The sequence below is a fragment of the Scyliorhinus torazame genome, chromosome 5 (assembly GCF_047496885.1).
Source record: "Scyliorhinus torazame isolate Kashiwa2021f chromosome 5, sScyTor2.1, whole genome shotgun sequence".
In the NCBI taxonomy this organism is placed as follows: domain Eukaryota; kingdom Metazoa; phylum Chordata; class Chondrichthyes; order Carcharhiniformes; family Scyliorhinidae; genus Scyliorhinus; species Scyliorhinus torazame.
The window spans coordinates 326,528,706-326,541,703 of record NC_092711.1 but is presented as its reverse complement, the minus strand read 5'-3'; the positions used below and the strand labels follow the sequence as shown (position 1 = coordinate 326,541,703).

Below are 12,998 nucleotides of genomic sequence, written 5' to 3'. Positions count from 1 at the left end.
ATGAGTGTGTGTGGGGAGTGTAATGTGTGTGCGGCTGGGATGAGTGTGTGTGGGGAGTGTAATGTGTGTGCGCGGATGGGAGGAGTGTGTGTGGGGAGTGTAATGTGTGTGTACGGCTGGGAAGAGTGTGTGTGGGGAGTGTAATGTGTGTGTGCGGCTGGGATGAGCGTGTGTGGGGAGTGTAAAGTGTGTGTGCGGCTGGGAAGAGTGTGTGTGGGGAGTGTAATGTGTGTGTGCGGCTGGGATGAGTGTGTGTGGGGAGTGTAATGTGTGTGTGTCTGGGATGAGTGTGTGTGGGGAGTGTAATGTGTGTGTGCGGCTGGGATGAGTGTGTGTGGGGAGTGTAATGTGTGTGTGCGGCTGGGATGAGTGTGTGTGGGGAGTGTAATGTGTGTGTGCGGCTGGGATGTGTGTGTGTGGGGAGTGTAATGTGTGTGTGCAGCTGGGAAGAGTGTGTGTGGGGAGTGTAATGTGTGTGTGTCTGGGAAGAGTGTGTGTGGGGAGTGTAATGTGTGTGTGCGGCTGGGATGTGTGTGTGTGGGGAGTGTAATTTGTGTGTGCAGCTGGGAAGAGTGTGTGTGGCGAGTGTAATGTGTGTGTGCGGCTGGGAAGAGTGTGTGTGGGGAGTGTAATTTGTGTGTGCGGCAGGGATGAGTGTGTGTGGCGAGTGTAATGTGTGTGCGTGGCTGGGAAGAGTGTGTGTGGGGAGTGTAATGTGTGTGTGTGGCTGGGATGAGTGTGTGTGGTGAGTGTAATGTGTGTGTGTGGCTGGGATGAGTGTGTGTGGGGAGTGTAATGTGTGTGTGTGGCTTGGATGAGTGTGTGTGGGGAGTGCAGTGTGTGTGCGGCTTGGATGAGTGTGTGGGGAGTGTAATGTGTGTGTGCGGCTGGGATGAGTGTGTGTGGGGAGTGTAATGTGGATGTGCAGCTTGTCAGCCTCCCGAGTGTCAATCACAGACCCGGCCAATCCCGTACCGTTTCTCACTGGAATGGGCTGTGTTCCACGCGCCCCTCAATAGTAACAAAATCGGTCCACGTTCAGCACCAGTTTTGCTGCAGTGAAAGTCCCCGAATCCTGCCCCAGCGTCAATACTTCACCTCAGGAAGGGAGAGTCCCGTTGCTATCTCCAGTGCAGTTGTCTCTCAGCCTGGATTTGATTCATTAACTTTCAGATTGAGGTGGCAGTGCTTCCCACTGAACCATCGCTGACACTTTGTGCAAAGATAAAGTGTGTTTGCAGCTCTAATAATTCATCTTTTTAATAATTAATGATTAATCTCTTGTGCAATTCCAGGTGAGATGGAATCTGAAAGCCAACCAAAGCGACTTTTCCAAGGAACCACAAACATGCTGTCCTCTGATGCCTCACACTTTCCAGAACTTGGCGCCTGGTGAGCACCCATCAGACAGGAGCAGAATTAGGCCACTCGGCCCATGGGGTCTGCTCCACCATTCAATCATGGCTGATATTTTCTCATCCTCATTCTCCTGCCTTCTCCCCATGACCCCTGATCCCCTTATTAATCAAGAACCTATCTATCGCTGTCTTAAAGACACTCGGTGATTTGGCCTCCACAGCCTTCTGCGGCAAAGAGTTCCACAGATTCACCACCCTCTGGCTGAAGAAATTCCTCCTCATCTCTGTTTTAAAGGATCGTCCCTTTAGTCTGAGATGGTGTCCTCTGCTTCTAGTTTTTCCCACAAGTGGAAACATCGTCTCCACGTCCACTCTATCCAGGCCTCGCAGTACCCTGTAAGTTTCAATAAGATCCCCCCTCATCCTTCTAAACTCCCAACGAGTACAGAACCAGAGTCCTCAACCGTTCCTCATACGACAAGCTCTTCAATCCAGGGATCATTCTTGTGAACCTCCTCTGGACTCTTTCCAAGGCCAGCACATCCTTCCTTAGATACGGGGCCCAAAACTGCTCACAATACTCCAAATGGGGTCTGACCACAGCCTTATACAGCCTCAGAAGTACATCCCTGGTCTTGTATTCTAGCCCTCACGACATGAATGCAAACAAGCAAGAGGGTAGCCAGGGAAAGGGTTGGCCCACTGAAGGATAGGCAAGGGAATCTGTGTGGAGCCAGAGTAAATGGGCGAGGTACTAAATGAATACTTTGCATCAGTATTCACCAAAGAGAAGGAATTAGTAGATGTTGAGTCTGGAGAAGGGTGTGTAGATAGCCTGGGTCGCATTGTGATCCAAAAAGACGAGGTGTTGGGCGTCTTGAAAAATGTTAAGGTAGATAAGTCCCCAGGGCCTGATGGGATCTACCCCAGAATACTGAAGGAGGCTGGAGAGGACATTGCTGAGGCCTTGACAGAAATCTTTGGATCCTCACTGTCTTCAGGTGATGTCCCAGAGGACTGGAGAATAGCCAATGTTGTTCCTCTGTTTAAGAAGGGTAGCAAGGATAATCCAGGGAACTACAGGCCGGTGAGCCTTACGTCAGTGGTAGGGAAATTACTGGAGAGAATTCTTCGAGACAGGATCTACTCCCATTTGGAAGCAAATGGACGTATTAGTGACAGGCAGCATGGTTTTGTGAAGGGGAGGTCGTGTCTCACTAACTTGATAGAGTTTTTCGAAGAGGTCACAAAGATGATTGATGCAGGTAGGGCAGTGGATGTTGTCTATATGGACTTCAGTAAGGCCTTTGACAAGGTCCCTCATGGTAGACTAGTACAAAAGGTGAAGTCACACGGGATCAGGTGAGAGCTGGCAAGGTGGATACAGAACTGGCTAGGTCATAGAAGGCAGAGAATAGCAATGGAAGGATGTTTTTCTAATTGGAGGGCTGTGACTAGTGGTATTCCACAGGGATCAGTGCTGGGACCTTTGCTGTTTGTAGTATATATAAATGATTTGGAGGAAAATGTAACTGGTCTGATTAGTAAGTTTGCAGACGACACAAAGGTTGGTGGAATTGCAGATAGCGATGAAGACTGTCAGGGGATGCAGCAGGATTTAGATTGTTTGGAGACTTGGGCGGAGAGATGGCAGATGGAGTTTAATCAGGACAAATGTGAGGTAATGCATTTTGGAAGGTCTAATGCAGGTAGGGAATATACAGTGAATGGTAGAACCCTCAAGAGTATTGAAAGTCCGAGCGATCTAGGTGCACAGGTCCACAGGTCACTGAAAGGGGCAACACAGGTGGAGAAGGTAGTCAAGAAGGCATACGGCATGCATAGTCAGAGGCTTTTCCCCAGGGTAGAGGGGTCAATTACTAGGGGACATAGGTTTAAGGTGAGAGGGGCAAGGTTTAGAGTAGATGTATGAGGCAAGTTTTTTACACAGAGGGTAGTGGGTGCCTGGAACTCGCTACCGGAGGGGGTAGTGGAAGCAGGGACGATAGGGACATTTAAGGGGCATCTTGACAAATACATGAATAGGATGGGAATAGAGGGATATGGACCCAGGAAGTGTAGAAGATTGTAGTTTAGTCGGGCAGCATGGTCGGCACGGGCTTGGAGGGCCGAAGGGCCTGTTCCTGTGCTGTACATTTCTTTGTTCTTTGTTATTGCATTTGTCCTCTTAACTGCCGACTGAACCTACACATTAACTTCAGAGAATCGTGAACAAGGACTCCCAAGTCCCTTTGTGCTGCTGATTTCCGAAGCATTTCCCCATTTAGAAAATAGTCTATGCCTAGATTCCTCCTTCCGAAGTGCATAACCTCACACTTTTCCACATTGTATTTCATTTGCCACTTCATTGCCCACTCTCCTAGTCTGTCCAAATCCTTCTGCAGCCTCCTTGCTTCCTCAATACTACCTGTCCCTCTACAGATCTTTGTATCACCTGCAAACTTAGCAACATTGCCTTCAGTTCCGTCTTCCAGATCATTAATGTATATTGTGAAAAGTTGTGGTCCCAGTACCGACCCCTGAGGCACACCACTAGTCACCAGCTGCCATTCTGAAAAAGACCCCTTTATCCCCACTCTCTGCCGTCTGCCAGTCAGCCAATCCTCTATCTATGCCAGGATCTTACCCGTAACACCATGGGCTCTTAACTTATTTAACAGTCTCCTATGCGGCACCTTGACAAAGGCCTTCTGGAAATCTAAATAAATCACGTCCACTGATTCTCCTTTGCCTAACTTCCTTGTTACTTCCTCAAAGAACTCTAACAGATTTGTCAGACTCAGCTCAGTAACTTTAATAAATTTGTATATGGGATTATGACTTGATGGGTTAATCTGTCTCCCTCAATTGTAGTTCTGTGTCTGCAAACTCGGATTCAGCAACAGGACACATTTCCGTGATGCTGGGCACTTCCTGGCAAACAGCATCAACTACCCCACACTATAGTGTGTACCAGTGGACAGGAATTACCAGATGTGTACACCCCCTGCTGCGCACACATACCACTCCATAGGCACAAACTTGGGGGGAAGAAATTGTCAGTTGTGGGACACTGAAGGAATAGTCAGGATAGTGAGTGAGTTGGAGGGAAACTGGATGATGGTTAGGCTCTCATGTAGCTGCGGCTCTCGTCCTTCTAGGTCAGGCCTGCTGAGGGTTTCTATCTGGCCTACCAACCAATGCTCAAAATACACATAAATAGAAGCAATAGATTCTATAAGGAGCAGCTCCTCCAATCACAGGCTGTTTCTCTGCTGCGTACTGACCAGCGAGCCTATCGGCACAGAAACAGTCTGTGATTGGAGGAGCTGCAAATATGGGAGAGAGAGAGAGACAGCATTGAGTCTGAAGGGGGGGTGAGGTGACTGGATGTGAGGGAGAGTGTCTGATCGGAGGGAGTGTGAAAGGGAGAGTCTGTCTGATCGGGTGGGGGGGGGCTGGTGAGAGACTGTGAGGGAGAGTTTGTCTGATCGGGGAAAGGGGGAGTGTGAGAAACTGAAAAGAGTGGGGCTGCCAATCGGTGGAGGAAGTGGCTGCAAGCCGGTGTTTGGCTGCCAGGGTTGAACTTCTGAATGATTCTGTCAATTTTCAGTAAGTAACAAGCACTGAATTAAAATGTTGAGTTTCAGAGCGGTAATTCTATTTATTTCCAATATGCTGCTGTGTTTGTTTTTACATGTGAATATTTGAATTAACAGGAAAATACCATGCAGCCCCTTGAATCTGTTCCGCCATTCAATTAATCACAATTGTTACGGTGCAGAATGAGGCCATTCGGCCCATCGTGTCTGCGCCGTCTCTCCGAATGAGCACCATGACTCAGGGCCTTTCTCCTGCCTTTTCCCCGGACCCCTGCACATTCTCTTCAAATAACCATCCAATGCCCTCCGGAATGCCTCGATTGAACCTGCCTCCACCACACCCCCAGGCCGTGCATTCCAGATCCCAACCCCTCGCTGGGTGAAAGAATTTCCTCACATCACATTTGCTTCTTTTGCAAATCACTTTAAATCTGTGCCCCTCTCGTTCTTGATCCTTTTACGAGGGGGAACAGTTTCTCCACGTCTACTCTGTCCAGCCCCCTCATGATTTTGAACATCTCAATCAAATTTCCTCTTAGCCTTCTGTATGGCGAACAGTCCCACCTTCGCCAATCGATCCTCATAACAGGAGTTTCTTATCCCTGAACCATTCTTGTAAACCTCTCCTGCAATCTCTCCAGTCTGTTAACATCTTTTTATTAAAATAAATTTAGAAAACCAATTCATTTTTTTCCAATTAAGGGGCAATTTAGCGTGGTCAATCCACCTACCCTGCACATAGAACATACAGTGCAGAAGGAGGCCATTCGGCCCATCGAATCTGCACCGATCCAATTAAGTCCTCACTTCCACCCTATCCCCGTAACCCAATAACCTCTCCTAACCTTTTTTGGACACTAAGGGCAATTTATCACGGCCAATCCACCCAACCTGCACGTCTTTGGACTGTGGGAGGAAACCGGAGCACCCGGAGGAAACCCACGCACACACTGGGAGAACGGGCAGACTTCGCACAGACAGTGACCCAGCAGGGAATTGAACCTGGGACCCTGGCGCTGTGAAGCCACAGTGCTAACCACTGTGCTACCGTGCTGCCCATCTCTTCACTTCTTTAATGAGCTTTGTCACCTTCCATCTGAAGCTTTGGATTTCCTCTTGGTCCCCAAACTGTATTTTCTCGCTGACATCTGTCAAAAACACACTTTTCACTGTCATCTTAATTTCTATCTCCCTTTTCATCCAGGGGCCACTGGATTTGTTTTCCCTATCGTTTTTTTTTTTGAGAGAATGTCCCCTGAATCATAGAATTTACAGCATGGAGACAGACCCTTCGGTCCAAACTGGTCCATGCCAAGCAAAAGGCCCATCGAAGCGAACTCCATTTGCCTGCATTTGGCTCCTATCCCTCTAAACCTTTTCTCTCAGTGTATCTGTCCAAATGCCTTTGAAATGTTGTCAATGTTCCTGCCTCAGCCACTTCCACTGACAGCTCATTCCACATACCTACCACTCTCGGGTTCCCATTAATTTTTTCCCCTTTTAACTTAAACCTATGCCCTCTAGTTCTCGATTCCCCAACCCTGGGGAAATGACTGAGTGCGTTCACCCTATCCATGCCTCTCATGATCTTATTCACATCGATATGATCACCCCTCAGTCTCCTACCCTCCAAAGAAAAAAGTCCCAGCCTGTCCCATCCCTCCCTGTAACTCAGTCCCTTGAGTCCTGACAACATCCTTGTAAATCTCATCTGCACTCTCTCCAGTTTAATGACACCTTTCCTATAGCAAGGCGACCAAAACTGGACACACTACTCCTGACTGTGCTCTTTTTGAAGGTAGCGCATTGTTCAGCTTTACTTTTCCCACCAACCTTTTGTTCCAGTCTAACCGACCCAGCTCTGCTCTTGTCCCATTGAAGTCAGCTCTCGCTCTTCCCCAGTTAATTATTCTTACTCTGGACTGCCCAATGTCCCTTTCTACCGTCATCCCAGCCTAAGCCTTACGATATAATTATCAGAGTCTGCTAAATGTTTCCCCACTGACACTGGATACACTTGGCCCACCTTTTTTCCGAGGACCAGGTCCAGCACTACGTCCTTTCCTATTGGGCTGGACACAAACTGCTGTAGAAAATATTCCTGAACACAATCTCGGAACGTTTACCCCCCTCCACCATTTACACCTCCACGGTCCCAACCTACATTTGGGGATTGGACTAAAATTGTGCAGTCAGATTGACTTTGGCTAATTTTCTGTTCTAATTGGTTTTGATTTTTCAGTGCTATCCGAGGTAGTGATCTGTTCCTCAGTCTATCAGCAGATGGTCTCGATGGCAGCAGTAGCAATGGGAGTTCAAGTCAGGATTCACCAGCAAAGTCTAGCACAATAAGGGAGTCTCCCGTGACGACATCTGATTCCTGCTCATCTTTCACGGCAGGACCTGGACTTTCACCAAAGTGAGCCGACCTCTCCTGAAGGAATGTTGGCAGCATGGAGATATTGGGAACAGAGTTTACATCAATTATAACCTGGTGTAAAATGTGTGCTGCCATTAATATATGTAATTGTGTAGAAGAATGTCAGTGTTAATGAGCTGGTTGTAGTCATTCTGAGAAATATTTTCTCCCTTTTTAATTTTTTCCCTTGAAATTGTTCATTTTTTTGCACCGACACTTGGAATCTGAAAAATGCTGAAATGTCTCCTGCTAGAATCACAGCTTTTGGCTTTGATTTTTACTTCCATAAGATTCTAAGTGCAGCACAGGTTTGTCCTTTTCAGATACTTGCGAGCTTTACTTTCTATGAATAGCACTAAACAGAAATGGTTCTTGACTTGAATTTATTTTTCAGCTGTTGTTGAGTCGATCTTTGTGCTTTGGCTTGGATAAGCGCAATGTTAATGGCAAACAAAGCAACCTTGAGCTGGCTGCAATGGGAGAGTTGGGAGAATGTATTGACGGCTCTCATTGACTTCCACTGGTCCTTTTGTACAGATTCAGTTACTTTAGTTATTTCTTTATTGAATGATTGTTGCAGAAGCAGCTTTTACAGAGAGTCTCGCAGATACCTGTAATATCAGGCACCTGTGGAGTGTTCATAGCTATTAACAGACATGTGCATAGTGTAACATACCAGAAGAAAGGAGACATTTGCCTAATTTAATATTGTATGTCATATCTCTCCATCACAGCATGACCCATGTGTATAATCCATAAATCCCTATAAACAGTTTCACAAGCTTCTGGGAAAATAAATGATTAGTTACATTGAACTCTGTTATTTTCCCATAAACTTGATTTTTTTTTTTGTTTCATTAACTTTTTATTGCCATGTATCGTGACAGTGTTGTATAAACACCTGTTTATTTTGCTCTATGTGGAGTTATCAGTGGATTTACACCTGACTAACCTGAAATCTCCTGCTTATCAATGTCCTTATTTTCCCAACATTGTGCAAAAAGGAAAATCAGGCTTCAGAACAATAAGGAAGTGACTGGATCTGGATTACTGTATTAAATGAAAGTTTATATTGTATATATATATAAAAAGTTCTGTAACATCACTTTCATCTGCATTTGTGAAACTCTGTCAGCGAGGGGGTTGATTAACTACAGACTGTTGATTTGTCACAAACCTTGGTCGCCTGGAGCTGCTGTTGCAAAATCTCTACTCGTGGAATCCATCTATGTTTCAGGGAGAGTTTGTGTGTTCGACATTTGTGTTCAGAATTACTAAAGAGGGTGTTGCTGACTCTGCAAATTGCAATTCATTACACAATGTAAATAATGTTCTCTCTGTGTAAACAAATCATTGAAAAAATTGAAGATAAATTGGTAAAAGTACAACAAATATTAGTTGCACAAGTAGCTAAAAGGAAGGCAGAGGCCTGGGACTTGCAGTGATTTCACAACTTGTCTCCTCAACCTGTTATCCTGGGAGCAGGTTTGCCTTTGCTCTCACTCTTCCAGTGCCTGGGGGTCAGTTTGAGACTCCAAGCTGCTCAAGAGCATCCTGCAAGGTCACCTCTTTCTCCAGTGAACCCGCATCACTGCAGCCACTAAGGTAGCACTGTAGAGGAGCACCAGGATCAGGAAATGAACAGACACTAAGGAATGCACAAGGGTGAGTAGTTTTATTTTCTGTAAGTTATAACTAATTGGATTAGGTGTTGGAATTTATGTTTATACTGGTGAAGATGAGAGAAACTTGCAAGGAAGGAATGCAAAGTCACGGTGGTTGGGGAACTGGGCAGTGGTCCATTTGCAAGCTTGCCAATAATAACTGAAAATCGGGGAGTGGGGGCAGCGGACACCGAGAGAGAGGTACTTAGAACGATGACGCTCACTAGGGGAAAAACCTAAAGGCTGACCAGTTTCCGATGCCTGATCACCTACATCCTGCAACGGTAGTGTTTGTAATCTTCCCAAATTCTGAAAAGGTTCCAGCAGATTGGAAAACCGAAAATGCAACACATCTGTTTAAGAAAGGAGATAGGAAGCAGGAAACTATAGGACAGTTAGTGCAACATCCGTCATTGGAAAAATGCTACAATCCATTATGAAGGGAGTAGGAGCAGGTATTTAGAAAACCATAATTCAATCAGGCAGTCAACATGATTTTGTGTTGAACAAATGTATTTATTTGAGTTCTTTGAGCTTGTAACAAGCTGGATTAAAGGGGAACGTGCATACAGAGTATTTGGATTTCCAAAGGGATTTGATAATTGGTGCCACATGAAAGATTACTGCATGATAGCAGGTTATGGTGTTGGGAGTAATATATTGGCGGGAAGAAGATTAATTAACAGGAAACTGAGTTGGGATGAATGGTGCTATTTTCAGGTTGGGAAAATAATTAGTACGCTGTCCAGGCTGGGCCTATTATTTACAGTCTATATTAATGAATTGGGCGACACGGTGACAGTGGTTAGCACTGCTGCCTTACAGTGCCAGGGACCCAGGATGGCATGGTGACAGTGTTTAGCACTGCTGCCTCACAGCACCGGGGATCCACGGTGGCACAATGGTTAGCACTGCTGCCTCACAGTGCCAAGGACCCGGGGTGGTACAGTGACACAGTGGTTAGCACTGCTGCCTCACAGTACCAGGGACCCAGGTTAATTCAGCTGAATCAGGAAGAGTGTGTACATTCTCCCATGACTGTGGGTTTCCTCCGGGTGCTCCGGTATCCTCCCACAGTCCAAAGATGTGCAGGTTAGATGAATTGGCCATTCTATATTGTCTCTTAGTGTCCAGGGATGTGTGGGTTAGGTGGGTTGGCTGTGATCGGTGCCAGGGGTTGTAGGGGTGGGGGGTGAGCCTGGGTGCAGAGGCATTACAGAATACTGTGGTACAGAGGTTTCTGTGTATTATAATGTACATGAATGATTTCAAAGGAATGCATGCAATTGGATTGGATTTGTTTATTGTCATGTGTACCGAGGTACAGTGAAAAGTATTTTTCTGTGAGCAGCTCAACAGATCATTAAGTACAAGAAAAGGGAATAAAAGAAAATACATAATAGGGCAACACAAGGTACACAACGTAACTACATAAGCACTGGCATCGGATGAAGCATACAGGGTGTAGTGTTAATGAAATCAGTCCATAAGAGGGTCATTTAGGAGTCTGGTGACAGTGGGGAAGGAGCTGTTTTTGAGTCTCTTCGTGTGTGTTCTCAGACTTCTGTATCTCCTGCCCGATGGAAGAAGTTGGAAGAGTGAGTAAGCCGGGTGGGAGGGATCTTTGATTATGCTGCCCGCTTTCCCCAGGCAGCGGGAGGTGTAGATGGAGTCAATGGATGGGAGGCAGGTTTGTGTGATGGACTGGGCGGTGTTCACGACTCTCTGGAAAGTTTCTTGCGGTCCTGGGCCGAGCAGTTGCCATACCAGGCTGTGATGCAGCCCGATAGGATGCTTTCTATGGTGCATCTGTAAAAGTTGGTAACAGTTAATGTGGACATGCCGAATTTCCTTAGTTTCCTGAGGAAGTATAGGCCCTGTTGTGCTTTCTTGGTGGTAGCGTCGTCGTGGGTGGATCAGGACAGATTTTTGGAGATTTGCACCCCTAGGAATTTGAAACTGCTAACCATCTCCACCTCGGCCCCGTTGATGCTGACAGGGGTGTGTACAGTACTTTGCTTCCTGAAGTCAATGACCAGCTCTTTAGTTTTGCTGGCATTGAGGGAGACTGTTGTCGCTACACCACTCCACGAGGTTCTCAATTTCCCTCCTGTATTCTGACTCGTCGTTATTCAAGATCCGGCCCACTATGGTCGTATCGTCAGCAAACTTGGAGATAGAATTGGAACCAAATTTTGCCACGCAGTCGTGTGTACAGGGAATATAGTACGGGGCTAAGTACGCAGCCTTGCGGGGCCCCGGTATTGAGGATTATTGTGGAGGAGGTGTTGTTGTTAATTCTTATTGATTGTGGTCTGTGGGTTAGAAAATCGAGGATCCAGTTGCAGAGTGGGGAGCCAAGTCCTAGGTTTTGGAGCTTTGATATGAGCTTGGCTGGGATTATGGTGTTGAGGCGGAGCTGTAGTCAATAAATAGGAGTATGATGTAGGAGTCCTTGTTTTCGAGATGCTCTAGGGATGAGTGTAGGGCCAGGGAAATGGCGTCTGCTGTGGACCAGTTGCGACGGTATGCGAATTGCAGTGGATCAAGGCGTTCTGGGAGTATGGAGGTGATGCGCTTCATGATCAACCTCTCAAAGCACTTCATTATGACTGAAGTCAGGGCCGCCGGACGGTAGTCATTGAGGCACGTTGCCTGGTTCTTCTTTGGCACCGGTATGATGGTGGTCTTCAAATATCTCCAAATTTGCAGATGACACTAAGCTGGGTGGCAGTGTGTGCTGTGAGGAGGATGCAAAGAGACTGCAGGGTTACTTAGGCAGACTGGCTGAGTGGCAAATACAATATAATGTGGGTAAATGTGAGGGTATCCACTTTGGTGGCAAAAACAGGAAGGCAGATTATTATCTGAATGGTGGCAGTTTGGGAAAAGAGGAAGTGTAACGAGACCTGGGTGTGATGGTGGAACAGTCGCTGAAGGTCGGCATGTACAGCAGGCGGTGGGGAAAGCTAATGGCACGCTGGCCTTCACAGTGAGAGGATTGGAGTGTAGGAGAGGAGTAGTGATGTCTTGCTGCAATTATACAGGGCCTTGGTGAGGCCACACAAAGAAAAGTACAGCACAGGAACAGGCCCTTCGGCCCTCCAAGCCTGCATCGACCATGCTGCCCGTCTAAACTAAAATCTTCTACACTTCCTGGGTCCGTATCCCTCTATTCCCATCCTACTCATGTATTTGTCAAGATGCCCCTTAAATGTCACTATCGTCCCTGCTTCCACCACCTCCTCCGGCAGCGAGTTCCAGGCACCCACTACCCTCGATTTATTTAAAAAAAACTTGCCTCATACATCTCTAAACCTTGCCCCTCGCACCTTAAACCTATGCCCCCGAGTAATTGACCCCTCTACCCTGGGGAAAAGCCTCTGACTATCCACTCTTGTCTATGCCACTCATAATTTTGTAGACCTCTATCAGGTGTCCCCTCAAACGCCTTTGTTCCAGTGAGAACAAACCAAGTTTATTCAACCTCCTGATAGCTAATGCCCCCCATACCAGGCAACATCCTGGTAAATCTCTTCTGCACCCTCTCTGAAGCCTCCACATCCTTCTGGTAGTGTGGCGCCCAGAATTGAACACTATACTCCAAGTGTGGCCTAACTAAGGTTCTATACAGCTGCAACATGACTTGCCAATTCTTATACTCAATGCCCCGGCCAATGAAGGCAAGCATGCCGTATGCCTTCTTGACTACCTTCTCCACCTGCGTTGCCCCTTTCAGTGACCTGTGGACCTGTACACCTAGATCTCTCTGACTGTCAATACTCTTGAGGGTTCTACCATTCACTGTATGTTCCCAACCTGTATTAGACCTTCCAAAATGCATTACCTCACATTTGTCCGGATTAAACTCCATCTGCCATCTCTCCGCCCAAGTCTCCAAACAATCTAAATCCTGCTGTATCCTCTGACAGTCCTCATCGCTATCCGCAATTCC

General features: G+C 46.8%; 2 protein-coding genes across 4 annotated transcripts in view; one reads left to right on the top strand and one right to left on the bottom strand.

Moving 5' to 3' along the window:
- The window catches only part of pabir2 (PABIR family member 2), a 104,041-nt gene extending 95,557 nt beyond the window's left edge, over positions 1–8,484 (top strand). For both annotated transcript variants that reach the window (XM_072505995.1, XM_072505994.1), the window contains exons 9-10: positions 1,296–1,392; positions 7,203–8,484. In XM_072505995.1, the coding sequence (XP_072362096.1) occupies positions 1,296–1,392; positions 7,203–7,383 (278 nt within the window). In that variant the 3' untranslated portion in view covers positions 7,384–8,484. The remainder of the gene's footprint in view (positions 1–1,295; positions 1,393–7,202) is intronic.
- A 1,855-nt stretch (positions 8,485–10,339) lies between these two features.
- mospd1 (motile sperm domain containing 1) overlaps positions 10,340–12,998 on the bottom strand; it is an 87,632-nt gene continuing 84,973 nt past the window's right edge. For both annotated transcript variants that reach the window (XM_072506000.1, XM_072506005.1), the window contains one exon: positions 10,340–11,783. The gene's annotated coding sequence lies outside the window, so the exon portion shown is untranslated. The remainder of the gene's footprint in view (positions 11,784–12,998) is intronic.